Below are 25,477 nucleotides of genomic sequence, written 5' to 3'. Positions count from 1 at the left end.
GGGAGGGGAAGGGGGGGCGGGCGGCGGGGTGTCTGGCTGCGCTTCGCTTCCTCCCACAATCCCGTGCAAATGCAAAAAAGAGAGAGAGAAGAGACGGAGCTCAAGCAGGGCCTGGGGGTGTAGGGCGCAGCGTTCGCACAGAAAACCAGCTCCGCCGCGCATAGATGCGCCCGGGAACGCTGTTCAGTTCATTAGACTTTTATTTTGTTGCGTTTCAATTCTTCTTGGTCTCCTTTCCGAAGGGTTTTTATTTAGGGCAACAGCTCAACTACAGTTCCCCGGGTGCAATGGAAGCCTGCCCCCACTGAGCACGCTTGCAAATATGCCCCCCACCCTTTCCCGGGGATACCAAGCGGCCCTGTGCGCGCACCGGGAGTGAACGAAGACAAACGTTTACACAAGCGGGGCTCTGCGTGTGCGTAGCCCATGGCACTGGAGGGCGATGGTCGGGTCATATCTGGCCACACACGGAAGACTGCATACCCGGCCTGGGCTTCTGGGACCGAGTTTCTACGCGCGCATGCCTACCCCGGGGGCGGGACTGGCGGTTGCTCCCACTGTCAGGAAGGCGTGGGGGCCCGCGAGGGGCCGGGACGTGGGAACACGTTGGCTGAGGACTTGCGTGTATCCGTACGCGGCGGAAACACGTGTGCCAGGGTAGGCCTCGGGCCAGCCGACCCCTACTCCCACCCCAGTCCCAGGCTCAGCTCCAGAGTCTACGAGGCCTGAGGACTTCCGGAATCCGGTGTGAATCAGGGGCACAGTTCGGGGAGCCCGGAGTCCGAGGCAGTTCTTCAGTGAGGCCTTCTGAGGCTGCAAGAGGAGGAGCACACTTGGGAGTCAAAGATCCGGCTGCCTTTTCCCCCCGCGTCAACCACAACACTCCGACCCGCCCTCGGCCTCTCAACCAATCCGGGACCCCCTGGGTACAAGCCCCACCCCCTATAATGTCCACACATACAACACTGGGCTACGCCCCTAGACAATTGCATAGGGCCCCGCCCCCACGCTCCAAGCCCCGCCCCAGGTAATAAACCCGAAACTCTCACCCTTGAGCCCCGCCCCTCCTCCGACAGTGCCCTCCCCTCTTCGCCCCGCCCCCGAGCATAAGCCCCGCCTCATACCTGGTATAGGGAGGCGGCGGTGCGTCGTGCACCCCAGAGGCAGCCAATGCCTGCTCGTAGGTGGGTAGGCCCGGGGGTGGGGGTGGCGGCAGGGGCGTCGGTGGGTCCACAGAGCTCGGGGGATTCAAAGGGCTGATGATCCCGACCCTGGGGACAGAAAGGTACAGTCAGCAAGGGAAACTTACAGGATTGAGAGAGAAGACCTAGGAGACAGGGACATTGAGGGTGCCAGGGGGACAGAGGTGGATAGGAGATGGCCAAAGAAAAGGAGGGTTACCTTCAGCCTAAGCCCTACACACAGGAAAGCACCTCGAAGTGACAGGCAGATGTGCATGGACAGGCAAATGCAGAAATCAATCACAAAGACAGACTCTCATTCACAGACACGTGCACCAGATACAGGCAGAATAATGCAGAAAAAGACAGTCCTGTAGAGAGGCAGACAGACACATACATAAATAGAACCTAGCAAACCCATACAAACAGGAACACAACACAGAGATATACTCAGTCACAAATTTCCCAGATCCATTTTTACAACAAACTCATCCTAAAAAACCACACAGGCCCACAATACTTCTAAGACTGATGTTCATTCATATGCCCTCTCAGACTCTGCCAGTGAGAAAAACACACCTAGACAACTCACACCGATACACACAAACACGTGCTGAACCCTGTCACCATAGAAACTGACATACCACAGCCACCCATGGACCACAGGCAGCACAGTAACAGCCTCACCAGACACGATAACCAGAGTGATAATCTCACAGAAATCCGGTACCACAAAGACAGGCAGGCCGCAAATGTTGACAGAGCTCCTATGTGCCAAGTACTGAGGATCTAGACAGGCAGACACCACAACCGGACATAAGGGAGCTCACAGACTCACTCACCACATGACTGTCTCAGATCTTTCATCAGCACCCACGTACCCCCAGTGTTTAGACCATCTCTCAGGCTTACGCTTCTTCCCCACTCCTTGCTCTCCACCCCCACTCCCTCCTCCCTGAAGCCTCCTTACTCTTGGGGACAGGGCTGCTGGCCTCGGCCCTTTCGACAATGTAAATACCAAAAGGCTCCCAGACCGGCCAGGACAATGAGCAGGATACCGGATGTCAGCCCCACTGCCAGGCCTGCAACGTCCACTCGTCCACGCCCTGTGGAAATGATGGGGAAGCCACTGCCTCAAGGGCTGCCACCCACCTCAGCATCCAAATTCCTTCCCCTGAGGGATGAGTACTGGTTGTGAAGCAAGGCAGAGCTAGGGCCACTTCCTAGGCCTGTCACCTCAGGCAATATCCCTGACTTCTTTCTCTGTGCCTCCATTTCCTGCTCTGTAAAATGGGAACCATAACCCACACTCCACAAGCTTTGAAAAGTCAATGAGATCAAATGCATAAAGGGCCTGTGATAACCTCATCTGAGACTAGAAAATACAGTAGCCATATCCCCATGACAACAGAGGCCCTCCCTGGACATGGGATGGTTCAAGTCCCCCACAGTCAGGGGGCATAGCCTCCGAAATGATCCATCTGCTAACTGGACAGCTGACACACTGAAGGTAGCATGGGAAGCTCAGGTAGCTGTATGCTTCCAGAGGCCCCTAAACTGAGCATTGCCAGATTTAGCAAATAATAATATAGGACACCCAGTTAAATGCGAAGTTCAGATACACAACAGATAATTTTTTTGTTTTGTTTTTAAAGATGACTGGTAAGGGGATCTTAATGCTTGACTTGGTGTTGTCAGCACCACGCTCTCCCAAGTGAGCTAACCACCCATCCCTATATAGGGATCCGAACCTGTGGCCTTGGTGTTATCAGCACCACACTCTCCCAAGCAAGCCACGGGCCGGTCCACAACAGATAATTTTTTAGTGTAAGTATATTTCATGCACTTTTTGGGATATACTTATACTTTAAGAATTATTAATTGTGTATCTGAAATTCACATGTGACTGTGGGAGGGGTGGGCAATTCCTATATTTTATCTGGCACCTCTGCCTGCTCTGGAATATAGCCCCTTTTACCAACCAGGCCAATGAGGGGCCAGACCTGAACTCTGAAGGAAGGGCAGAATCCACAGGAAGGCTTCTGAATTTACCAGGAGGCTAGGAAAAATTCACTTAACACTGGAGGAGTTTAGTGACCTCCCCCACAAATCACTAGGTATCTAGAACTCACATGAACCTGTTGTTAAGGTGCAGCCCCTTTAGCAATCCAAGGCCTTGTGTCTATGGAGAAGGGGGCACAGGGAGAACTTAGGCTTCCTGAGGCCTTGCTAACTCGTGCTGCTGGGGAAAATTCCTTTGGTACTGGGTAGAGGGGGCTTTCCTCAACCAGTAAACCCCAGGCTTTTTAGCCCTCTTAGCAAAAAGCTCCTCTCAGAAGGCGGGTCCTCCTGATTTGGCATATTCCAGGTGGATTCAAGGAGCCACTAGGCCTCACTATGTCTGTAGCAAAGGAATTACCTCCCCTAGCAACCAGGCTCCAATGTGAGGACTCCAGCCCAGACCTAGGGCCTGTTGCTAAGGTGCATCCTCCCCTAGCAACCAGGCCACAGAATGGCGGGGCATCTGGTGCCAGCAGGGTGGTCCTTCAGTGGGCAGGAGGCCTTGGGTCCTGAGCCTGTCTAGGTGTGGTTGCTAGGGAGAAAGCCTCCTTAGCAACCAGGCTGAGGCTGGGATGGGGCTGTCGGGGAGGAGAAACCAGCCAGGTAGTGCTTCCAGCTTCCTCTGTCTGGCCTGGCCAGGCCCCGTTGCTAAGGAGAAGCCCCTGTTAGTAACAAGGCTGCAAGCCGAGATGCGGCCTCAGAATTCAGAGAAGGGGTTGGGGACGGGCAAACTGGGCAGATGAGGATGGCCAGCCTTCGTCCCCTAGCCCCGTTGCTAGGGAGCAGATCCCCTAGCAACCAAGCCGCCCAAGGGGCTGGAGCTCTGGACTCCAAAGAAAGGCTCAGGTGGACCTGCCTCTCTGAGCCTAAGGCCCGATAGGCCTCAAGGCTATAACTTTTCCCTCCACCCCCATTTCTGCCTTCCTGGGAACATGGGACCTCCACAGGCAGGGGTTCTAGTCTGAAAGGAGGGGACTCCTTTAACAACCATCTTCAGGGAGCACAGAATTGTGGGGGAGCAGACAATTCTTGTGCCAGATTTCAGGTGGCAGATGTTAGTTTGTCCTCCATGGGAAGGGGCTGCCTTAGCTGCAGAGAAGAAAAGGGCTTCAGCTCCCCCACCATCTCACCTCCTTTGCCATTGTAGATGTAGGTCTCCCAAAAGCGCTCCTTAAAGGGGTAGGAATGAAAGAGAAGGGGGAAAAGCAGCAATTCAACTGAGATTCACACGCCTCAAACCAGCCTATCCTGATTTCTGAGACTCCAGGGAGGAGGGTCCCTCCCCCCCCAGGACCCGGAGAAGACAGAGGTCCCCAGACTCCAGGGTCCCGAAGTACTCACCGTCAGCGTGTTATCTTCAAAGTACTCCCTCGCCTCTTCCCAGGAACACCTCTCCTCGCGACACTCCCGTTCCAGGTTCCCTGGTGTGAGCAGCTCCAGGTCCCAGTGATTGGCTCGTGGAATTCGGCTACGGCTGCCCAGGAAGCTCTGGGCATCTGGGGGGCCCAGGAAGACCCCTGGGCCCAAAGACAAGAGCGACAGAAAAATAGAGGGTCCCTAGTGCTGGGGACATAATGGGATAGAGAGCTATGGGGTCCTGGGGAAGAAGGGGACTAGAGACAGGGGTTTCTGGGTCAGGGGATGGCAGATATCAGGCACCTGGACACCAGTTCTTTCCCTAGACACTCACCTTGGTCTTGTTCATCACCAGGTGAGGTATCCAGGCAGGTGGTCAATCCCATGTATAGCAGCAGCAGAGAGGGGTGGCCCCTCATATTTTATGGACAGCTGGAATCAGATGTGGTTTTTTGTTTGTTTGTTTTTTACAAAAGATGACCGGTAAGGGGATCTTAACCCTTGACTTGCTGTTGTCAGCACCACGCTCTCCCAAGTGAGCTAACCAGCCATCCCTATATAGGGATCCGAACCCATGGCTTTGGTGTTATCAGCACCACATTCTCCCGAGTGAGCCATGGGTCAGCCCTCAGATGTGGTATAGATAATAAGTGGCTCAGCCCCTGGGGAATGAGGGAAGGTCTCCCTGACAGGACTCTGTGGTCATGAATGTTCATAATAGCAGACACTTACCTAGCCTGGATTCTGTGCTGAACACTGTTTTCCTATATCAACTCATTTTAATTTTTACAACAGTCCTATTATTATCCCCACTTATAGATGAGGAAACTGAGGCACAGAGAGGTAAAAGAACTTGCCCAAGGTCACACTGTTTGCATGTGTCAGAGCCAGGATTTAAGGGAAGGCAGTGTACCTCCAAAGATGAGAGTGGGAGTGGGGAGCTTATCTTTTTCTCCACTGTGTCTGCAGTCCCCAACACAGCTTTTGGCATATAGCAGGTGTTCATAAACATGTCCACTGGTGATCAGGATTCCTTCTTTCCTGGCAACTTCCACTTACACCTCTGTGTGTCCATTGCAACATCCACCCACAGAGATCAAAGATTACAGGAGAGGCAGGAGCAGGGGCCTATATTCTTTGTTCCAGGGTGATAAGGGGGCAGGGGCCCCAGACTCCAGGTTCTGGAGGCCCCAAACTCCTGGGTCTTGGAGGGGCAGGGAGCCAGGATACCAGGGTCTCTAAGCAAGGCTCTGCCTCCAGGGACATTCACTTACCTGCCCAGACCTGTGAGCACTGCCCCCTCCTCTTTAATCGGGGCCTCCTCGGCCAGCTGCCACCAGCTGTGAAGTGGGGCAGGGAAGAGGGGAGGGGAGAGGGAGGAGGGGTGCCCCACTCCCTATAACCAGGCCCGATCTCGGTTTCTGGCAGGGGGGCGGGGCTTGCGATTACCTGCCCTGGGCGGGACTCAGGTAAGGGACAAAGTATTTAAAGGGACCTTAGGATGAAGTACCTAAGAGCCAGGGTCTCAGACACCGTGGGGCACTGAGGGGATTGGAGTTGCGCCTCCTCCTCCCTCCCGTTCCCCTACCTGGAACTCGCTAGGCTAAGCTAGGGCAATAAATGTCTGGGTCTCTAGATATCTAGGAACTGGCGGGAACGGTATGCCTTGGTCCTTGGTATAGCTGGGCGGTGCCGGAGTAAATCCCCGTTTCTTGAGGTTGACTTGAACGTCTTTGACTTCCCATTTCTCAACTGCTCTGTCTATAAAATAGGAACAAAGTACCTGTCCCTTCTCAATTGTCTCAAGATGCAGCAAGAAAAGTGAATGATATATTTGGGGAAGTGGGCTTCCTAATCTCTGGAGGAAGTAAACTCTGGCTGGTAAAGACTGAAAGCCTGGGAATCAAGCAGGAAATCGTCCACCCTGGAAAATGCCTAGTACATACTAAGCCCTCCCCATAGTTACGCCAGTTTCATTAACCGGAACCTTAGAGTTGCCACTCACGTTTCCGGAGGGAGACAGAGAAGAAAGCAGAATTTATCAAGCCAGGCGAGGCACCTCCGCAACTAGGGGCAGCTCTACTTCCGTTCTCTTCTGCCAGGCGGAAGTGGGCGGAGCGGAGAGGGGAAACCGTGCTCCTTTCCGGTGTAGGGCAGAGTTGAAGAACGACAAAGGAAAGACGAGTCGGTTGTGAGGTGAGTTCCAGGCAGTGGAGGGATAGTGTTGCTAGAATTACCTTCCCGCAGGCTTGAGGCCAGGAGTCCTAAGGAAGACCGGATGATTTCGGATTCTCGATTACCTGTCAGTCATTAATAGAGCTCTCTGGGCGCCCCATGTTTGAAGCCGAACTACGTTTCCCAGCATCCCCTGGAAGTACCCGACAGTGCATCAAGCAGTTCTCCTGAGAGTTGTACTGATGGGCCGGGGGGTTCCAGGGGAAGGAGAGGACGGAGACTCCTGGGGGTCTGAGGAGTGGGAGTTGAGAAAGGAGGATCCTTTTCCTGGTCTCCACAGTTTCCCAGACTGTGATAGAGAGAGCGGGTGGTGCTGCATTGCACAGTCGCCCGCCGTCGCCTTCCCTGCATTTTTTTTTGACAGCCCCTCCCTCTAGGAGGTGATGTAGGGTTTGACGTTTTCCTTTTTTGGAGTCAGGCAGTCCAGATTGTCATCCTGTTTGTACTGCTGATTCGGTGTGAATTTGGGGCTTGAAGGGTCATTAAAGCAGTTTTATTTCAATGTTTCATTATGAAAATGTCCAAACATATAAAAGTGAGAGAATAGGATAAAAATCCCTATCGCTCAGATTTACCAATTATTAATATTTTTTCCACATTTACTGAATGTATGTTTTTTAACTTAAAGATATTAAAGCAAATCCTAGTCATCATGACATTTCACCCCTAACTGCCTCAGAATTATCAGAAGACAAAATTGCAACAAATTTAGCTGAAAGATGTTAATTGCCTTTGATTTGCGGTTTTAGAGTTGGGCAATACCTCATTCTGTAAATTAGAATGAATGTTGTGCTGAGCCTCAGAGGAGGTTGGGGTTTTTTGTTTGTTTTATTTTTGGGGGGGGGCTGGCCGGTACAGGATCTGAACCCTTGACCTTGGTGTTATAACTGTGCTCTAACCAACTGAACTAACCGGCCAGCCAGAAGTTGGGTTTTTTATAGACAGAAAAGGGCTATGGAAAGCGGAAAGAAAACAAAGAGCATATTGGTTATTTCAAAGTTAAAGGTTAAAGCAGAGTGGACTTTCTTACCATGCTGGCTAAAACTGGCCTGTATAGGAATTTGGCTATTACCTATCTCTCTCCTGATTTCTCAGAAAGTCAGATAAACAACTTAGTTCCTGCTTCGTAGCTTGGAACTTTAACATGAGTGACTATTTTGGTTTGGTCCGTTGGGCCTAGTCCAATCCAATGGCCTCCTATAAATTTTATTTAACAAGATGCAAGTGTACAAACCGGGAATATTTTCTTACATGACCACAATACCATTATAGCACTTTACAAAAGCAACCATAATTCTAGAATGAATGAATATATATATATATATATATATTTTTTTTTTTTTTTTTTTCCCTTAAAAGATGACCGGTAAGGGGATCTTAACCCTTGACTTGGTGTTATCAGCACCACACTCTCCCAAGTGAGCCATGGGCTGGCCCTAATTCTAGAATATTATCCATTACTTTGGTCCATGTTCAAATCCAGTGTCTCAAAAATGCTTTTAAAAAAAAAAAAAAAAAAAGGGCCAGCCCATGGCTCACTCGGGAGAGTGCGGTTCTGATAACATCAAGGCCCCTGGTTCGGATCCCATATAGGGACGGCCGGTTTGCTCACTGGCTGAGCGTGGTGCTGACAACACCAAGTCAAGGGTTAAGATCCCCTTACCGGTCATCTTTTAAAAAAACAAAACAAAACAAAACAAAACTGTTGACTTGATTGAATCAGGATCTGGTCAAGTGACTTCTGTTATGTCTCTTAAATCTCTCTTAATTTGGAACAGTCACCCCTCCATTTCACCCTGTTTTTTTCTTGGTGTAATTGATTCATTAAAGAAACTGGGTCAATTATTCTGTTGATCATTCCACCATCTGAATTCGTCTTTTTGCTTTTTTTGTGGTCATTTCACTTGTCCTTCCATGCCAGGAGTCAGCTAACTACAGTCTGCAGCCCAAAGTCAAATCCTGCCAGTCACCTTTTTATAAAATAAATCAGCTTTATGAGATATAATTCACATAACATATAGTTTACCCACTTAAAGTGCACAATTCAGTCTGGCTGGTTAGCTCAGTTGGTTAGAGCAGAGCCTTATAACACCAAGGTTGCAGGTTCGGATCCCTGCCCCATATGGGCTAGCTACCAAAAATAAAATAAAATGTACAATTCAAGGGCTGGCTGGTCAGCTCATTTGGTTAGAACATGATGCTGATAACACCAAGGTCCAGGATTCGACTCCTGTTCTGGCCAGCTGCCAAAAAATAAAAGAAAAGAAACATAAAGTGCTTAATTCTGTGGTTTCTAGTATAATTCATAGAGCTATGCAACCATCAGTCTTATCAATTTTAGAACATTTTCATCACCCAAAAAGAAACGTCCCTGTCAGTCATGAATAGACTAGTCACGCCCCATTTCCTCCCAGTCTTTCCCACCCCCAGCCCTACGCAGCTATTAATCTACTTTCTAGCTCTGTGGATTTGTTTAATCTGGACATTTCACATAAATGTTTTTCTGACTGGCTTCTTTCATTCAGCATAATATTGTCAAGGTTCATCCCTGTTGTAGCATGAATCAGTACCTCATTCTTTTTTTTTTTTTGCTGGCCAGTACAGGGATCCGAACCCTTGACCTTTGGTGTTATAACATCTTGCTCTAACTAACCAAGCTAACCCTTTTGTGTCACTCTTCTTAAGGCTGAATAATATTCCACTGTATGGGATATACCACATTTTGTTTATCCATTCGTCATTTGATGGACATTTGGGTTGTTCCAACTTTTTTGGCTATTGCAAAGAATGCTGTTACTATCATTTGTATACAAGTTCTTGTGTGGGCATATGTTTCTATTCCTATTGGAAGCAGAATTGCTGGGTCAAATGGTGACTCTATGTTTAACCTTTTGAGGAACTGCCAGACTTTTCCAAAGTGGCTACACCATTTTACATTCCCAGCAGCAATGTATGAAGTTTCCAATTTCTCCACATCCTCACCAACACTTATTATTTTCTGTCCTTTTTATTGTAGTCATCCTAGTGGGTGTGAACTGGTAACTCATTGTGGTTTTGTTTGCTTTTCCTTCACGACTAATGATATTGAGCATCTTTTCATGTGTTTATTGGCCATTTGTATATCTTCTTTGGAGAAATGTCTATTCTAATCCTTTGCCATTTTTAAATTGGGTTTATTTGTCTTTTTATTATTGAGTTGTAAGTTTTTTTTATGTATCCTAGATATAGTTCCCTTATCAGGTATCTGATTTTTATAACCACCAACTATTTTTGTACAGGCTGTAAACTAAGAATGGTTTTTAACATTTTTAAATAACTGGAAAAAATCAAAAGAAGAATAAAGTTTGTGACCCCTGACAATCATAAGTTATTCAGATGTCAGCATCCATAAATGAAGTTTTATTGGCACATAGCCATGCCCACTTGTTTATATCCTGTCTGTGACTGCTTTTATGCTATAAAGGGAGAGTTGAGTAGTTCTTACAGGCACTATATGGCCTGCAAGTTGAAAATATTTACTATCTAATAAAAAAAGAAAGAAAGAAAGAAAATATTTACTATCTGGCCCTTTTTTTATTGATCCCTGCTATATCCCCTGACTTCCTAGAATCAGGAAATTAAATTGAAAGCTTGATTAAATTTTGGTTCAGTGTTTTGGGGATAATTACATCAGAGCTGGTACCTTCATGTTGCATAATGCCAGGTTGTCCCACTTTCAGGGATGGTGAGATTGATTGGGGGGGTGATTGTGCTCCAGGTGGCATCATAGGCTGAATGTTTGTGCCTCCCCCCAAATTCATATGTGGAAGCCTTAACCCCCAATGTGACTGTATGTGGAGGTAGGGCCATTAAAGAAGTAATTAAGGTAAAATCAGGTCATAGGATGGGGCCCTAATCTGATGGGAATGGTGTCCTTATAAGAGGAGGAGACGCCAGAGAGCTCTTTCTTCACCACGTGAGGTCACAGAAGGCTGCCATCTGCAAACCAGGAAGAGGGCCTTCACCAGAACCCACCATGCTATCACCCTGATCTTGGACTTCCAGCCTCCAGAACTGTAAGGAAATGTCTGTCATTTGAGCTATCCAGTCTGTGGTATTTTGTTATGGCAGCTCAAGCAGACTGAAACAGGTGGAAGCAGCTGAAACCTGCCATTGTAAAGCTATGTCTTTCTCTTTTCTAGTAGGAAAGAACCTTGTCAATATCCAGTCCCCATCAGCCTCTCTCTTAATGGCATCCATAGACAATCACTGCTTGAGCCAACTATTTCATCAGAGGTTGCAAAACGGTGGTTCTCCTATCACTCCTTCTATACTTATTGTCCGAGCAGTTTGGTTTTTATCTTGAGCCATGTCCAAAAAACTGTTTAAAAGAGCGACTTAATCAAAATTCCATTTTAAAAAGCTCCTCTGTGCCGGTCTGTCAAGGAACAGACTGAGAAGACACCAATCTCTCTGGGCCTCCATCTCTCAACTATAAAATGGGGCCAACCTGGGGAGCTTGTCATGAGGACCGAATGTGTTCAAACGTGTAAAGTGCTCCCCACAGGGCCTGATACAAAAGCGCTTGAAGGAGATGATTTCTATACTTTTAGTGCTTTTGTGATTAATATATTGGTTGGCTGGGTGATTAGTTCATTGATAATACACCTCTCCACAGCCATAGGGTTGAAGGTATTTAACTGATCCTATCATGACATCTCTGGGTCCTCGCAGGTGCCTGGCAATGCTGGGTCCCAGACTGGAGTCCAACCCCGTCCCTGCCATCCAGGAGTGGAAAATACAGGGGGATGGGGCTATAATGAAGGCAGTTCAGGGCATTGTCAAGCACAAGGAGAACCTAACTAACCCTGGAGAGTCAGGCTTCTCAGAGGAGGCACGCCTTGATGGAACCTGGGAGGAAGAAGGGGATAGTATTTCCAGGGGAAGACAGGGTGCACACTAGCTGTGCCATCTACTCCAAGAGTCCAGCACAGTGCCTGAGGCCACCTGTAGTCAGGTGGCAAAGTGGATGATCAAGGCTACAGATTCAGGGCCGAGCCCGTGGTACACTCGGGAGAGTGCGGCACTGGGAGCGCAGCGACACTCTCGCCGCGGGTTCGGATCCTATATAGGAATGGCCGGTGCACTCACTGGCTGAGTGCCGGTCACGAAAAAGACAAAAAAAAAAAAAAAAGGCTACAGATTCAGATGCTTGGGTCAAAGTCAGCTGCATGACTCACTAAGCTGCATAACCTTGGGCATCTTTTCCATGCCTCTGTTTCCACGTTTGTAGCAACAATTTCGGTTGTGGTATTTGGCTGAGTTAATATGTGTAAAATGCTTAGAACAGGGCCCAGTTCCTGGCATCTCTTAAATAAATGTGAGCCATTATTAATCGAAAATCTGATGCTTACTACACTCTTAAGGAACTCTCTTTTTAGTGCTTTCTACAGGTCACATATCTTTTTTTTTTTTTTTTTAATAGATGACCAATAAGGGGATCTTAACCCTTGGCTTGGTGTTATTAGCACCACAGTCTCCCAAGTGAGCCATGGGCCAGCCCTACGGGTCACATTTCTGTCTGTGATTTTGTTGAGTGTAATTAACCCTTTGGGTCTCTTTAGCACAGAGACCTCTGCCCCTCTGCGATGGCTTACAGTGGTCTATGTGACACACACCATTCTAGGGAGAGGGTCTGTAGCCTCTTTCAGGTTCTTGAAGGATCTCTGACCCTGCCAAAGGTTAAGAACCACTGGCTCAGGATTCAAACAATCTGACTGCAGAAGAAGACAGCTGGGAGATAATCAGGGCAATTTGAACAGCTGGATGGGAGATGATGGTAAGGAATTATGAATATTTTTACACACTGTGGGCGTGTTTTTAAAAAGTCTTGCCATCTTAGTACTGCGCTCTTTGCACTGCTCAGTACAGTAGTGCTAGTCCCAAGAGGCCATGGAGCACTTTGATATGTGGCTAGAATCACTGAGGGACCAAATTTTTAATTTTATTTCATTTTAATTAATTTAAATTTAAACTCTGATCCTTGATTCAATTATTGGAAAACTTTTTAAGTCTGTCTGAAGCAATCTGAGCATGGGAATCTTAGTATGCAACTGTAAATTTTATGAAACCTAGATACAGGTCAAGTATCTGCAATGAAATTTAGCATCTGAGTTATTGAGATGTACTTAAAGAGTAAAATGTACTCTGGATTTCGAAGACTTTGTACAAAGAAAAGAACAGGTTAGGCCTGGCCAGTTAGCTCAGTTGGTTAGAGCACAGTGTTATAATACTGAGGTAAAGGGTTTGGATCCACATACCAGCCAGCCACCAGAAAAAAAAAAAAAGAAAGAAAGAAGTTGGCCTTTATTCTCAGATTGTGACCTTCCTGGGGGGACTGACAGTTGTCACCTGGTTAAGAGGGAGGCTCCTGAGCCTGGCTGCCTGGGTTCAAATCCTGGCTCTGCTACTTCCTAGTAGAGAGATTCTGTGACCCTGTTTCCTCCTCTGTAAGGTGGGCATGATGCTAAACAATAGCTGGTGTTGGCTGTTTCCTATCTGAAATGCTGGTGACAGCAGATGGCAGTCGTTCTGTTTTCTATTTTGAAATTGGCCTTACTGAGGAGACAATATAGCTTGGTGGGTGAAAGCTCAGCTTCTGGAGTTTCGAAACCCTGGCCTTGCCACCTGGCAACTCTTTAACACTTGGACAGAGGTTCTCATGCTTTTTGGTTTGAGGATCTTAAAAATCATTGAGTTTTCGGGAGAACTTTTGTTTATGTGAGTTACATCAATCAATACTTGCCATATCAGGTTTGGATCCTCGCAGCGGCCAGCCTCCAAAAAAAAAAAAACAACTTGCAGTATCAAGGGCTGGCTGGTTAGCTCAGATGGTTAGAGCATGGTGCTGATAACTAAGGGCCAACTCCCCCCCGCCCCCCCAAAAATCTGCCATATCAGAAATTAAAACTGAGACATTAAAAAATGTTATTGGTGCTAGAATGCACATATCATGAAATTTACCCACATAAGTGTACAGTTCAGTGGGCTTTAGTATCTTCACTATGTTGTGTAACAATTGTCACTTTCTGATTCCAGAACATTTTCATCACCCCCAAAATAAACCCTGTGCCCATTAACAGTGACTTCCCATTCCTTCCCCTCCCCGCTAGCCTATGGCAATCACTAATCTACCTTCTGTCTCAGGATTTGCCTATTCTAGACATTTCCTATTAATGGAGTCATATAATATTTAGCTTTTTGTGCCTGGTTTCTTTCCCTTTGCATTATAAGATACCTTTTTAAAACCCAAGAAAGAATGCACAAACACACATTTGGTTTAACGGTCAGAGCAATGACATCCTCACATGTCATGCAGCCTCTGGAAAACTCCACTGTACATTCATGAGAGAATAAGAAGAACAAAAGCAAACGACATGTTAGTATTATTATGGAAATAATTTTGTGGATTCCCTGAAAGTATCTTAGGGACCCCCCAGGGACCCTGGACCTCACTTTGAGAACCACAGCTCTAGTCAAATGGCTTCACTTCTAAGTCTCAGGTTGTTGCGAACTGAAGAAATACCCCCTCTATATCTTTCCTCCCACTCTTGGAGGGAAAGTTTCCCCATACATGTAGAAATCTCAGTTCTTGGCCTTGAGACACCCAGCCAGCTTGTCTCTGGGAAGGCAGAGGCTCCAAATGCCAAATACCGCAGAGGGGTCAAGGCAGTTGACAACTAAGAATAGAGCAGGGAATTTGTCCATGAGGAGGTCAATGCGACCTACATGAGTGGCAACTGCAGGGACTGGAGGGAAAGCGGGGGCAGGCCTGGGCATGGGTGGCAGGTGAGGAGGGGAGGCAGTGCTGGACACTTACTCCAGAAGCTTGGGGTAGCAGGGGAGTCGGAGGTAGGGCCTGGTGGGTGGAGGGGGCCAGGGGGCAAGTTGGGGTATTTCATCAAGTTCAGCTTCTGTAAACAGCACTGTGGCCTCTTCGGGGGCACACTGACTGGAAAGAGGCGTGAGGGAGCTTTCTAGGGTCACATAAGTGTTCTGTATCTCGATTAGGGTGCTGGTTATGAGGTTGTATACATTTGTCAAAATGCAAAGGTCTGTAAAGGTCTGTGCATTTATTCTATGTATTCTATATACCTAAAATTAAAAAATGGCTTCTGAGGAGAAGAAAGCCAGTAGGGGGAGAGAGAGATCTATAGCTCTAAGAAGTTTGTGTTGCAGGTGTTGAATGTGAAAGGCAAGGTTTTAAAGTAACCAGAAGGGGGCGATAGATGAAGCTGCTTTTTACATTTGTGGGACCCATGGCTGTGCCGCCCCTGCCCCAGCTTCTGGATCCTACTTGCCTGTGGCCGCAGGAGAAAATCGTTCCCACGTGCTGGGCTCTGAGCATGATCTCATTTAGTCTTCACAGCACTCCAAGTACAAAAACTATATCCCCATTTTTCACGAAAGGAAACTGAGGCTCAGAGAAAGGAAATGGGCAGCCCAGGGTCACCTTAAGGAGTGGGGAACCAACCTTGCACTCACGGCCAGGCAGAAAGTCATGCTGCAAATCCTCTGCAGGTTGCTGATCCATGTAACAACCCTCCCCTCCCCGGCCGTTGTTTCCTTTGTTTACCTTGTGCTTATCTCTAGCCTCTACTCTGTTCCCTTCCCTACGTGGGCAGCTACTCTAAGATGTGTAATGTGCAGCCTTTTGTTTGTAGATGCTCTCTAAAATGTCATTTCGTGCACCTGTAGATTTCATTTACATACATGGTATTGAGTTCTTGCTTTAGTTACTCTTTTCACCTTTTTCACTATGCTAGTCTGTTGCATTTCATGGCCAGGTAGTCTCCCGTAATGATCAGTCACCACGTTTTACTCTTTGTTCTCCCAGGGAAGACATTCAGTGGCCTTTGACTCCCTCCAGTATAAATAACACTGCTGTGAACATCCTCCTATAGTCCCCCTCATGGATATCTCTGAGAATGCAGAATATCTCCTGAATGCAGAATTGTACACACTTCTTTTACCAAAGTACCACCAGCGTGTGTTCCAGGGTGGCTGAGCCTGTCCACACTCCCACCAGCATTGCCCAACGGTCCCTGTGACCCCCACAACCCCACCAAGCCTTGGAATTACCCAGCTTTCAAAGCTTCACCTGCCAACACGATAAGTGTGAAATAATATGTCACTATAGTTTTCATTAGAAGAGAGTTTGAGCGTCTTTTCATAAGTTTGGTAGGCTTTTGAGTTTCTTCTCCCTTTTCCTATCCTCTGCTCATTTTTCTTTCTCTCTTTTTTTTTTTTTTTTAAAAAAGATGACCGGTAAGGGGATCTCAACCCTTGGCTTGGTGTTGTCAGCACCACGCTCAGCCAGTGAGCAAACCGGCCATCCCTATATAGGATCCGAACCCGTGGCCTTGGTGCTATCAGCACCGCACTCTACCGAGTGAGCCACGGGCCGGCCTCTCTGCTCATTTTTCTATGTGGGAAGCTGGGAGTTTTTTTGTTGATTTGTTGGAGTTACATGCTGTAACACTTGTTTGAAAACATGAATTTATTCCAGTGCTTTTGCTATGTTAGGGAACAATTTGAGCATAAGACAAATTCCACATTTACTTACTCGAATCCATGAGAAGACTAGGCAAATCCAGAAAGCTGCACTCAGCTGAAATGAACGTGTAGGAATACACAAAGCACACCCGTGCACATACCCCAAACATCTACCATTGCCTCAGTTCCCCCAATGCTTTAGTAGTCACACCCATCCACATCTGGTACTAGAACTTTCTGTCACTTTGCAGATAACCCTCCTTCTACTACCTCACAGTAACTCACAAGGTGCTCCCTTCTCAATGCCCATTTTCACAGCAAACTTCAGGTCTTTGTCACAGTCAAGTGCTATATTTTTTGGAGTGTGTAGATATTTCTTAACCATTTAACATGTGTAAAACTGTCGTCCCCTTTCCTGTTAGGTTCTTGTCTTTTTCTTTACGGGTCACTGACTAAACTTATGAGTGTTGTGCCACAACCCTGTTTTCTCTATAAGCCCTGTGGTTTTCGACTGCAAGATTTTACATTTCTCCCTGATTTCTAGGTATTTTCCACAGCAAGGTGCTAGAGGTATCTCGCGGACATGGGCACAGCTTGGAGCTAGTCACAGGAATCCCTATGGCTAAGGCGTGAGGAATAGGATCTCCTATGTTGGTGGTGGTGTATTGGCCTGTGCGGTCTGTATGGAGAGCAACTGGCAAATTCTAACCAAATTTTGAACGCACATACTCTTTGAGCCAGCAATTCTACTTAAAGAATTTATCCTGAGAATACCTTGCACATGTGCAAATTACCTTGGGTATGAAGCTGTTTGTTGCAGCTGTGTGGTAGTGGACACAGAGATGTCCATACACAAGGGTTAAATCGGAGGGGGAGTTTCTGTGCCAGGACGACTCGGCAGCCACGGTACAGAACGAGGATGTGATTGATGAACTGATGGGGAATGATCGCCAAGATGGAGTGGTGATCCCCCCTACAATCAGTTTCTTCTTATAATATGTACAGGGAAGTACAGAAGGCATAACTGTACAGCCCAGTGGCTTTTCAAAGTGAACATGTCCATGTAACCAGCACCCAGATCTGGTATGTGTCTTGTGGTAAGCAGAGGTATGCCCTTCAGTTAGTATATTTGTAGCAGAGGAATTGCTGGCTTACAGGGTTGGCATATGCCCGGCTTTAGAAGATACTGACAATTGGTTTCCAAAGTGGTTGTAGCAGTCTACATTCCCCTCAGCAGTGGATGAGGGTTCCAGCAGCTCCACATCCTCACCTGCACCGGTCTGTCTAGTTGTAACCTTTCCAGTGGGTGTACAGAGGTATCTCAGTGAAGTTTTAATTTGCATTTCCCTGATGACTGTGTTAGTTTCCTATCGCTGTTGTAACAAATTACCATAGACTTAGTGTTGCAGTACCACACCTCATGCAGCCCCTGGCAAACTCCACTGTATACTGGTGAGAGAATGAGAATGAAAAAGGCAGATAATGTCTTAGTATTGTTGTGGGGCTGGCCAATTAGCTTAGTTGGTTAGAGTGCGGTGTTCATAACACCAAGGTCAAGGGTGTGTTATGATGAGAGTTGTGACCTTGCAGACTCTCTAGAAATATCTTTAAAAAAAAAAAAAAAAAAAAGATGACCGGTAAGGGGATCTTAACCCTTGACTTGGTGTTGTCAGCACCACACTCTCCCAAGTGAGCCACCGGCCATCCCTATATAGGGATCCAAACCCGTGGCCTTGGTGTTATCAGCACCGTACTCTCCCGAGTGAGCCACGGCCGGCCCTCTCTAGAAATATCTTGGGGAGTGCAGGGGTCCCAAGACCACACTTTGCGAACCACCAGTCTAGAAGAATATTTTGACTCTTAGAGCCTAGGGATTATGGGAAAATGTTTAAATAATTTCCTGTCCGTATTTTTTCTTTTTTCTTTTTCCTTTTATTCTCCCAGTCACCCAGTTCCCGCCCCCCCATATTTTTTCTCGCAAAGAAATATAACAGGGTGATCACTAAAATATCTTTGAGCATAAAAGGTATGATGGGTGGCAGGGAGAGAATTAGGATGGAAATACAAGTTCAAAGAGAAAAACAGGACATATAAAATTGCCTTCTGTTAAAGCAAAGCTTTTTCTTGCACTTTCCAGATGGATGATGACAGGTATGAAATCATTACAGTATTTAGATTCCATCAGCTACAGATATACATTGTGCTGGAAATTGTATCCTTTGCAGCTGTTTAAGCTTAGGAGAATTTTTAGATGCCAATTTAGAGATGAGTGAAGTAAGTATATCATTTTAGTAAATCTTTTTAAAGGACAAAAATGAATGCCGGCTGCTAAGCTGGCTGGCCCTCCAGCTGCTTACTGGCCAAGGAGTCTTGGTGAAGGCTGACCAGCCACTGTGGGCCTCAAGTTTTCTCTCTCTCTCTCTTTTTTTTCTTTTAAGTTTTCTAATCTTAGAATTGGGCTTCCTGCCTCACACCATACACAAAAATGAACTCAAAATGGAATAGAGACCTAAAAGTAAAAGCCAAAACTGTAAAACTCCTAGAAGAAAACAGGGATAAGTCTGCATAATATTGGGTTAGGCAATGTCTTTTAGATACACTACCAAAAGCATAAGCAACAAAAGAAAAAAATAGGTAAATTGGACTTCATCAAAATTAAAAACTTGTGTGTGTCAACGGATGCCATCAAGAAACTGAAAAGAAGCCCGGCCAGTTAGCTCAGCTGGTTAGAGTGCAGTGTTGACAGCACCAAGGTCAAGGGTTTGGATCTCCTTACCAGCCAGTTGCTCCCCGCTGCGCTCCCTGCTCAAAAAAAAGAAACTGAAGAGACAACCCATAGAATGGGAAAAAATATTTGCAAATTGTAGATCTGACAAAGGACTTGTGTGTGTAATATATCTAAAAAAAAAGTCTTACAATACAACAATAAAAAGGCAAATAACTCAATTTTAAAATGGACAAAAGATTTGAATAGACATTTCTCCAAAGAAAATCTACAAATGACCAATAAGCAGATGAAAAGATACTCAATATCATTACTCATTAAGGAAATGCAATCAAAACCACAGCGAGACATGTTTACCTCATCAGGACAGCTTTAATACAAAGGACAAATAATGATGAGTGTGGCGAGGCATGGGGAAACTGGGACCCCAGTGCAGTGCTGTTGGGATTATAAAACGGTGCAGCTGCTGTGGAATGCAGTTTGGCAGTTTCTCAAAGAGTTAAACATAGGGTTACCTTAGGCAAGTCTACAGACACAGAAAGTAATTTGCAGTTGCCCAGGGCTGGGGGCGAGGACAGAGGGAAGGGGAGTGACTTCTAATGAGTACTGGGTGTTTTGTGGGGTGATAAAAATGTTGTGGATTTAGATAGTGGTGACAGTACAGATAGAGGCAGTACACCTCTATATACACTAAAAACCACTGAATTGTAAACTTTAAAAGGATGAGTTTGATGGTATGTGAATTATGTCTCTGTAAATCCACTTACAAAGTGGGAGTGGGGACGTGGGTTGTATACCCAGTTGTCGGGGGTGATGATCAAAGCACAGTGGCAGAGTGTTGACAGTCCTTGGACCTGGGCGGTGGGTATGTGCGGGTTCTTGTTTACTTCGAATGTGTTTGAAAAGTTCCAGAATAAAAAGTTTTGTTTTTGTTTTTAATGGGCCCCGGGTGTGTGTGTGTGTGTGTGTGTGTGTGTGTGTGTGTGTGTGTGTGTGTGTGTGTGTGTGTGTGTGTGTGTGTGTGTGTGTGTGTCTGTGTGTGTGTGTCTGTGTGTGTGTGTGTCTGTGTGTGTGTGTGTGTGTGTGTGTCTGTGTGTGTGTCTGTGTGTGTGTGTGTCTTCCCTTCCTCTTTTTTTATTTTTCATTAAATGGCACAGACAACCCAGCTAGCTAGTCTGAAGTAGTAGCCGGGATTTGAACCCGGTCACCCCTCCCAACCTCCAAACAAGCAGTTCTTTTGTCGCTAAAGGTTGCTTTTTAGTATATAAATGAGTTTAGGTCAGTCTCGAAGGGAGACTTCCTGGAGGAGGCATGGTGACCCCACGCCACTGGTTTCTCCTCTCACTCTCACCCTTGCCCTGACCCCGGCTTTCCCATCTGAGGGTGCAGATCAGCTCTGAGGGCCATAAAGTTCTTCCATGTACCAGCTGCTTCCAGTCACCACAGCCCTGCAACTGTCCCTTCCTCCCTAGGATGACGAGGCACGGCAAGAACTGCACCGCAGGTGCTGTCTATACCTACCACGAGAAGAAGAAGGACACAGGTACAGGCACAAATGTGTCCCGAAGTCACCATCTCACTTTACGCCTCTGGTTTTGCTTTCTGTGTGTCCCTGTCCCCGCCCCCCCATCCACACTGATGTCCATGACCGTATACTAGTAACAGCCCACGTTCCAGTTCCCCCACTGGCAGGTACTTCCTTATGTGCTTTCTGTACATAACTCATTTAAACCTCCTAGCATGGTGACAGCGAGGTATCACTGCTGTTTTCACCATGTTACAGAGGAAGAAACTGAGGCCCAAAGAGGTGCAGATACTAGAGCTTGGACACAGCCAGGAAAGCCAAGGGGAGTCAGCTGGCAGCAACTCCACCAAGCTGCCACTCAGTGACAGGGCCTGTCACTTACCTTCTGGAGATTAACGCCTTCCTGTGGCTTGTGTAGCCCCTGCTGAAAAAACACATAGACATACAGCTCTTGACTGCCTGTTTCTCTCTGAGTCTTCCCACCCCCACCTTCACCCCTGAGTTCTCTTTGTGCCTCTCTCTTGGACTTTGTAGAGAGGCACATCTCCTGTCCCTCTGCCCCTCCATCACTCTGCCCATCTGTGTCCCCAGCGGCCTCAGGCTATGGAACCCAGAACATTCGACTGAGCCGGGATGCCGTAAAGGACTTTGACTGCTGCTGCCTCTCCCTGCAGCCCTGCCATGATCCTGTCGTCACGTGAGCTGGGAACCAGGGTTGCAGGGTTAGGGTAGGGAGGGCAAGGGAACTGCACAGAGGGGGCCACCTACATAGCCAGGGTGCCCAGGGTGAGCCATTTAACCTCTCAGAGCCTCAGTGTTCTTGTCTGAAACATGGGCATGATCCAAGTATCTGTTTGATAGCACATGGAAAAGAATACATTTATAATAGGGTATGGGGCTCTTGGAACGTTGCCTGGACCATAGTAACAGTTCACATTGTGTAGAACTTGCCATTACCTGCCTCTAATGGTAGGGCAAAGGCTCCAGCAGGATAATAGGTATAAGGTGCTTAGTCCAATGACTAAATATGCGCTCAATTACTGGTATATTTTATGAGATAGTAGTGAGAGTAAACTGTCTTTCACGGTCCCCAAGGCCACCTTCAGGTTCAACTGTTTGCTAGAAAAACTTATAGAATTCAGCCACACTGTTATATTCATGGTGACAGTTTATTACAATGAAAGGATACAGATTAAAATCAGCAAAGGAAAAAGGCACATAGGGCAGAGTCCAGGGCACAAGTTTCCAGCTGTCCTCTTCCCGTGGAGTCGCATGAACAGCACTTAGTTCTCCCAGCCGTGATGTGTGACAACACACATGGAGTATTGCCAACCAGGGAAGCTCACCCAAGCCTTGGTGTCCAGGGTTTTATTTTATTTATTTATTTTTTGAAAGGATGACCGGCAAGGGGATCTTAACCCTTGACTTGGTGTTGTCAGCACCACGCTCTCCCAGGTGAGCTAACCGGCCATCCCTATATAGGGATCTGAACTCGTGGCCTTGGTGCTATCAGCACCACACTCTCCCAACTGAGCCACAGGCCGGCCCTAGTGGTGTCCAGGGTTTTTATCAGGGTTCAATCGTGTAGGCCTGGCTGACTATACATGTGGCTGACCTTAGTCTCCAGCTCCTCCAGAGGTCAAGCTGTTATGCATGCCCAAGGCCCCAGATAAACAAAGACAGTCTTACCAGGCAGGACATTCCAGAGGCTTAGAGTTTCCCTCCCAGGAGCCAGTCAAGGGCCATTCTTTTCTTTGGAAAGTGAGGGGTTTGGTCAACCCAGGCCTGCTATGTTAACTGCACAGGACTTTCCCGACACAACACAGCATTCTACAAAGCCACAAGAATTAAAGCAGTGTGGTCCTGGCACAAGAATTCACGTCAGAGAGCTGAGCTGAGCATTGAGTGAGATGCTGCCTGTCAGACGCCTAGTGGGCACCCAGGGCAGGGAGCTGATGTTTGGCATGTGATTATTAACCCCTGGCTGTGTGGCCTGGGCCAGGTCCATGTTTTTCTCACTGCACCCTCTCTGTGCAGCCCAGATGGCTACCTGTATGAGCGTGAGGCAATCCTGGAGTACATTCTGCACCAGAAGAAGGAGATTGCCCGGCAGATGAAGGTGATGGGGATAAGGAGAAGTGGGCACAGCTGGGCAGGCAGTTTTGATTCTGAGCTCACAGGCAGAACCACCCTGGGCCCTCTGATCTCATTTCTTCCTTTTCTTTTGTGGGATTTTATCTGTGCTGTTCCCTCTGCCCGGCACACTATTTTTCTCCCACTTCTTGCTAGATCCTTCTCACACTCCAGATTTCAGCCAAGGCACTGCCTCCTCTGACCTGCTAGCCCAGGGCCCCAAAGGTCTGCCATAGTCGCCTCTTCTCTTGGCAGTTGGCACAGTTGTAACTCTACATGCAGCTGTCTGACATGGGCCCACTCTCCCCATTAGGCTGCAGGCCCTGAGAGCGGGGAGCAAGTTTTGCCCACCCAGTGGTCCTAGGTCCTTGGTAAAGACTTGCCATATGAGTGGATATCACCTCATCTCGCTGGGCTTTGGTTTCATCATCTGTAAAATGAGCAGACAGGGCTGAATTAGAGGACACTGAAGGGCACATGAGAAGTGCACACAGATAAGAATCTTCCAGACATTTTTTCAGAGCCAGGCCTGGCCTTCCATGGGCAAATCCAATTTGGTGCATGGGGGACCCTGTTTATCCCCTTGTTTGAGGCACAGTGGGTCTATTTCCTTCCTTCTCCTGCCTGGTTTCCTGAAGCTCAGGAAACACTGAGGATCAGATTGTTGTTCAGCTTTTTTCTCAAGTGAATGGCTATGCCTGTGTCCTCCGCATGGTCTGGTGGCTGTCCAGTTGCTGCTCCTCATGGTGACCATGTGGAGGCCCTTCTGGGCATCGGTCACTATCATTGTTACCTCAGTCAGCTGGGTGGCCCCAGGGCAGTGTCAAGAGCTGCAGCACCTCCCGGCATGTGCCTTGTGAGGGCAGGGCTGAGGCAGGATGGCTTTAACTCCCCTCATCCTCACACACTGCCCAGCACATCACACCGCTGCATAGACATGAGCTCCTCATTCCCTGGATGTCAAGTCTGCTTCTCCATGGAATGCTGTACAGCCAGTTAAAGGTTCATGCCCAGGCAGTCACCAACCCCAGCCAAACAGTGCCTTTGTCAGAGGGACCCCTGTGTGGGCCTCAGTTTATCCAGCTGTGAAATGGGAAGAACCAACCCCCAGCCTCCCTGAGGGTGGTCCAGACTCACAACCCACAGGACATGCTTTGCTCACTATCCCTGCCTGCCCGCCAGGCCTACGAGAAACAGCGGGGCGCCCAGCGAGAGGAGCAGAAAGAGCTGCAGCGGGCAGCAGCGCAGGACCAAGTGCGGGGCTTCCTGGAGAAGGAGGCGGCCATCGTGAGCCGACCCCTCAACCCTTTCATGTCCAAGGCTCCCTTGGGGACCAGCCCAGGTGACAGGGAGCGAACTTGTGAGTGGGTGCAAGATACGAGGCTGGGTGCTTTTCAGGGCGCAGTATCCGAGCCCCTCTCTTCCCCAACAGATGATGCCCAACCTGGGCCCAGCGGGTGTCCCCCAAGCAAGGACAAAGTGCTGCCCAGCTTCTGGATCCCGTCGCTGACTCCCGAGGCCAAGGCCACCAAGCTGGAGAAGCCGGTGAGCCCCCGCAGCTGCACTGCACCCACTTAGCCAGAGAGGGCCGGGGTCCCCCTCTTCTCCCTCACAGGGACTCCACCCTCCTTCCACCTGGCACCAGCCCTGCCTGCTGAGCCTGTGGCTCTCCTCTACACAGTCGCGCACGGTGACCTGCCCCATGTCGGGGAAGCCGCTGCGCATGTCGGACCTGATACCTGTGCGCTTCACGCCGCTCGACGGCTCGGTGGACCGCGTGGGGCTCATCACGCGCAGCGAGCGCTACGTGTGCGCAGTGACCCGCGACAGCCTGAGCAACGCCACGCCTTGCGCCGTGCTGCGGCCTTCGTGAGTCACCTGGGGAGGGAGGGAAGGGTCCACAGGGGGACCTGCGGGACAGGAATAGGCATGGGGGGGGTGGCTTTCCTGGGCGGCCTCTGATCGGAGTCCCTCACCGCAGTGGGGCCGTGGTCACCCTCGAGTGCGTGGAGAAGCTGATTCGGAAGGACATGGTGGACCCAGTAACTGGAGACAAGCTCACAGACCGCGACATCATCGTGCTGCAGCGGGTGAGCTGCCCGCCGCCTCCTCTCCACTTCTCTCCTGTCCTCTCTGCTCCTCCCCTGCTCCACGAGGCCCCGCCCACTCGCCTTCCCACGCAATCACTTCTACCCCGGGACTCCGCCCCTTCTCACTAGGCCCCGCCCCCTCCTCAACTCGCTTCCTCTCTGGGCCTGGCTCCTTCGCCCCAGGGTTCTGCTCCCCACCCTCCTCCTACCCTCGTTCCACCTCTCTTTGACCCTGTTAGGATCCCAACCGCCACCTGGAACCCTGCCTTCAGCCCCAGCCCTGCCTCGACCTCGCTCTTCTCCCCTCTTTCCCCAGGGCGGCACAGGCTTCGCGGGCTCCGGAGTGAAGCTGCAGGCGGAGAAGTCGCGGCCCGTGATGCAGGCTTGAGTGCGCGGGGGAGACCAAATAAACCGGCTTGGGTGTGCATGGACGTGTGGTGCCTTCATTTGCCCCCAGACGTGGTAGGCAAGGAAGCCGCTCCGACGGCATGCACGCTGGAAGGACTCGAGTTTGAAAGAGTGGGCCAGGAATGTTGAATGCGGTCTCACGCTAAGACAAAGGCATAGCATTAAAATCGGTTAAGAGTAGCCAGAAGTCAAAGTCTGAGCCTCGACCATATGAAGGCGCCATCTTAAT

The 25,477-nt window shown here is 48.5% G+C and overlaps 2 protein-coding genes across 5 annotated transcripts; one reads left to right on the top strand and one right to left on the bottom strand.

Annotated features, from left to right (window-relative positions):
* Nucleotides 1-260: 260 nt before the first annotated feature.
* On the bottom strand, nt 261-6,702 carry PRRG2 (proline rich and Gla domain 2). 3 transcript variants are annotated; one of them, XM_063089697.1, is made up of 7 exons: nt 6,604-6,702; nt 4,933-5,030; nt 4,584-4,759; nt 4,373-4,412; nt 2,152-2,287; nt 1,125-1,271; nt 715-813 (listed from the first exon to the last, which is right to left on the bottom strand). In XM_063089697.1, the coding sequence occupies exons 2-7, from the start codon at nt 5,015-5,017 to the stop codon at nt 795-797; spliced, it is 603 nt and encodes a 200-aa protein (XP_062945767.1). In that variant the 5' UTR covers nt 5,018-5,030; nt 6,604-6,702; the 3' UTR covers nt 715-794. The 3 variants fall into 3 exon arrangements, with proteins under 3 accessions (XP_062945764.1, XP_062945766.1, XP_062945767.1); XM_063089694.1 differs by lacking the exons at nt 2,152-2,287; nt 4,373-4,412 and having other exon boundaries at nt 261-813; XM_063089696.1 differs by lacking the exons at nt 2,152-2,287; nt 4,373-4,412; nt 6,604-6,702 and adding an exon at nt 5,873-5,931 and having other exon boundaries at nt 261-813.
* NOSIP (nitric oxide synthase interacting protein) lies at nt 6,696-25,435 on the top strand. 2 transcript variants are annotated; one of them, XM_063089693.1, is made up of 9 exons: nt 6,696-6,794; nt 20,565-20,635; nt 21,209-21,314; nt 22,655-22,736; nt 23,933-24,092; nt 24,183-24,295; nt 24,432-24,619; nt 24,732-24,840; nt 25,157-25,435. In XM_063089693.1, exons 2-9 carry the CDS (start codon nt 20,566-20,568, stop codon nt 25,226-25,228), a joined length of 900 nt encoding a protein of 299 aa, XP_062945763.1. In that variant the 5' UTR covers nt 6,696-6,794; nt 20,565; the 3' UTR covers nt 25,229-25,435. The 2 variants fall into 2 exon arrangements, with proteins under 2 accessions (XP_062945763.1, XP_062945762.1); XM_063089692.1 differs by having other exon boundaries at nt 23,933-24,110.
* Nucleotides 25,436-25,477: the final 42 nt, after the last annotated feature.

The sequence above is a fragment of the Cynocephalus volans genome, chromosome 3 (genome assembly GCF_027409185.1).
Source record: "Cynocephalus volans isolate mCynVol1 chromosome 3, mCynVol1.pri, whole genome shotgun sequence".
Taxonomy (NCBI): domain Eukaryota; kingdom Metazoa; phylum Chordata; class Mammalia; order Dermoptera; family Cynocephalidae; genus Cynocephalus; species Cynocephalus volans.
The sequence above is the reverse complement of the archived record's forward strand: the minus strand, read 5'-3'. Positions and strand labels throughout refer to the sequence as shown.

Bases quoted from the DNA above. Each gene is read 5' to 3' on its own strand.
- PRRG2 (XM_063089694.1), bottom strand. From the start codon at position 5,017: ATGAGGGGCCACCCCTCTCTGCTGCTGCTATACATGGGATTGACCACC. The intron at 4,760-4,932 runs GTGAGTGTCTAG...CTTTGGGCCCAG, and splicing joins TGGTGATGAACAAGACCAAG to GGGTCTTCCTGGGCCCCCCA. The intron at 1,272-4,583 runs GTGAGTACTTCG...TTCTGTCCCCAG, and splicing joins TTGAAGATAACACGCTGACG to GGTCGGGATCATCAGCCCTT.
- NOSIP (XM_063089692.1), top strand. From the start codon at position 20,566: ATGACGAGGCACGGCAAGAACTGCACCGCAGGTGCTGTCTATACCTAC. The intron at 21,315-22,654 runs GTGAGCTGGGAA...CTCTCTGTGCAG, and splicing joins TGCCATGATCCTGTCGTCAC to CCCAGATGGCTACCTGTATG. The intron at 24,111-24,182 runs GTGAGTGGGTGC...CTTCCCCAACAG, and splicing joins AGGTGACAGGGAGCGAACTT to ATGATGCCCAACCTGGGCCC.